The sequence below is a fragment of the Carlito syrichta genome, unplaced genomic scaffold, assembly GCF_000164805.1.
Source record: "Carlito syrichta isolate Samal-C Ts95f unplaced genomic scaffold, Tarsius_syrichta-2.0.1 Scaffold113675, whole genome shotgun sequence".
Lineage (NCBI taxonomy): Eukaryota > Metazoa > Chordata > Mammalia > Primates > Tarsiidae > Carlito > Carlito syrichta.
In genome coordinates this window covers 24,496-26,370 of record NW_007057771.1, presented here as the reverse complement: position 1 = coordinate 26,370, position 1,875 = coordinate 24,496, and the positions used below count along the sequence as shown (strand labels likewise).

The following is a 1,875-nucleotide window of genomic DNA, read 5'->3' as shown; positions in this document are numbered from 1 at the left end:
CCAGTCTGAGCGACAGAGTGAGACTCCAACTCAAAAAAAAAAAAAAAGAAGCTGAGGAATCTTCCCACTGGTACAGAAAATGGGAAGGGCAGATAGACAAATATACAACTGTGATGCAGATAATAAATAAGACTTCGGGCCGGATGATGTCAACGCCTTCCAACTCAGGGACTGTTGATGTTGGATGGCGGCTGACCCGGTTCTCAGCTGAGGGAGCTTGTGTGACCCATGAGTGACCCAGCATACTGTCTCCTTCAGCTTCCTGGAAAAAAGGATTTGTTCATTGAGGCAGATCTCATGAGCCCTTTGGATCGAATTGCCAATGTCTCCATTCTGAAGGTACTGTCCTTGTCCTTCTTGGGGGGTTCTCAGGGACTTGTGCCCCTCTTTCCTCTTTGAGCAGTTTTTTTTTTTTTTATGGACAATACAAATTACTGAAGAATGGCTACCCTTCTCGGGCAAATGCAGGGTTGCTGAATTGGGTGGGGAGGGGGGGTTGATGCTGTTGTTTATACTGTTTTTATTTTTCGTTTTCCTGTTAACAGCTTGGGGTAGGTTCAAGGGGGTTGTCTCTGGAAGCAGTGGGAGTCCTCGAATTAGCATGAGTAGGAAGCCATCTGGAGTCCCCTGTCTTTGTGTCACACTTTGTGCTTTTAGGCACTCTCATATCCATTGTCTTGTTGGATTCTCTCTGTAGCAACATGAAGTAGACAAGCTGTACAAGGTGGACAACAAGCCAGCCCTCAGCTCCAATGAACAGTGAGTGTGTCTGTTCCCCTCCCAGCCCAAGGAGGACCCTGGGGACACAGTTGCCTTTCATATGTCCTTGGCTGAGCTCCATGGCTCATCTCCCGAACTTTGCCATTTTGTTCTTGGGTTATTGCTTGAGCCTCTCAATGGGTCTCCCTTTGTGTAGTCTTCCTCTTCCCTCTCTGTTCCCTGTTACCATCAATAACCAGTTGATTACTCTTTTTTTGTTTTTGAGTTGGAGTCTCACTCTGTCACCCAGGCTAGAGTGCAGTGGCATGCTCACAACCACTGCATCCTTGACCTGCTGGACTCAGACAATCCTTCCGCCTTAGCCTTCCAAGTAGCTGGAACCACAGGTGCCTGCCACCATGATTACTCTCAGGCTTCTTGTTCCTTTCTGAAGATTGACCAAGTTGCTTATCATAGACTCCAAGTCTGTCTGCAGCGGGGCCTCACACCCTGCCTTTGCACCCTCATCTCCCATGCATTCCCTTCAAGCCTCTGTTGATGTGTGTTTCCACACACTTCCAACTCTGTGCTCGTGCCTTTACCCTTCTGACCACTCTGTTCACTCAGCCTGAAGTTCTCTCCCATCCCTGCTGCTCCCATAAAGAATATTTATCCTTCAGAGCCCAGCCGACTCCTCCAAGAAGCTCTCTGTTGCCCTCTAGTCTAGGATGATTCTCTCCTCTGGATTTCCATGGCATTTTGTATTTGTCCGACTCACTCAGCATGGAGTCCTATCCTGTCTGTTGTCTTTTTGTTGTTGTTGTTGTTGTTTTTGAGTTGGAGTCTCAATTCTGCCACCTGGGCTCCAGAGCAGTGGCACACTCATGACCACCCCTGCGTCAACCTTGCTGGGCTCTGGCGATCTTCCACCTCAGCCTTCCAAGTAGCTGGAACTACAGGCGCACACTACCACACGTGGCTAATTTTTTATTTATTGTAGAGACGAGGTTTCGCCAAGTTGCCTGGACTGGTCTTGAACCCACGGGCTCGGCAATCCACTAACCTCGACCTCCCAGAGTACTGGGATTATAGGCTGAATCACCGAGCCAGGCCTATTGTCTTGTTGTTGTTGTTTTTTTTTTTTTTTTTTTTTTTTTTTTTTTTTTTTTTTTTTTT

At 47.6% G+C, this 1,875-nt stretch overlaps 1 protein-coding gene across 2 annotated transcripts in view; it reads left to right on the top strand.

The window, feature by feature from the left end:
* Nucleotides 1-240: 240 nt before the first annotated feature.
* VPS33B (VPS33B, late endosome and lysosome associated) overlaps nucleotides 241-1,875 on the top strand; it is a 20,841-nt gene continuing 19,206 nt past the window's right edge. Inside the window, exons 1-2 of one of the 2 annotated variants that reach the window (XM_008072033.1) lie at nucleotides 241-339; nucleotides 698-759. In XM_008072033.1, coding sequence (XP_008070224.1) covers nucleotides 298-339; nucleotides 698-759 — 104 coding nt within the window. In that variant the 5' untranslated portion in view covers nucleotides 241-297. The remainder of the gene's footprint in view (nucleotides 340-697; nucleotides 760-1,875) is intronic. The other variant, XM_021719241.1, reaches the window with a different exon arrangement.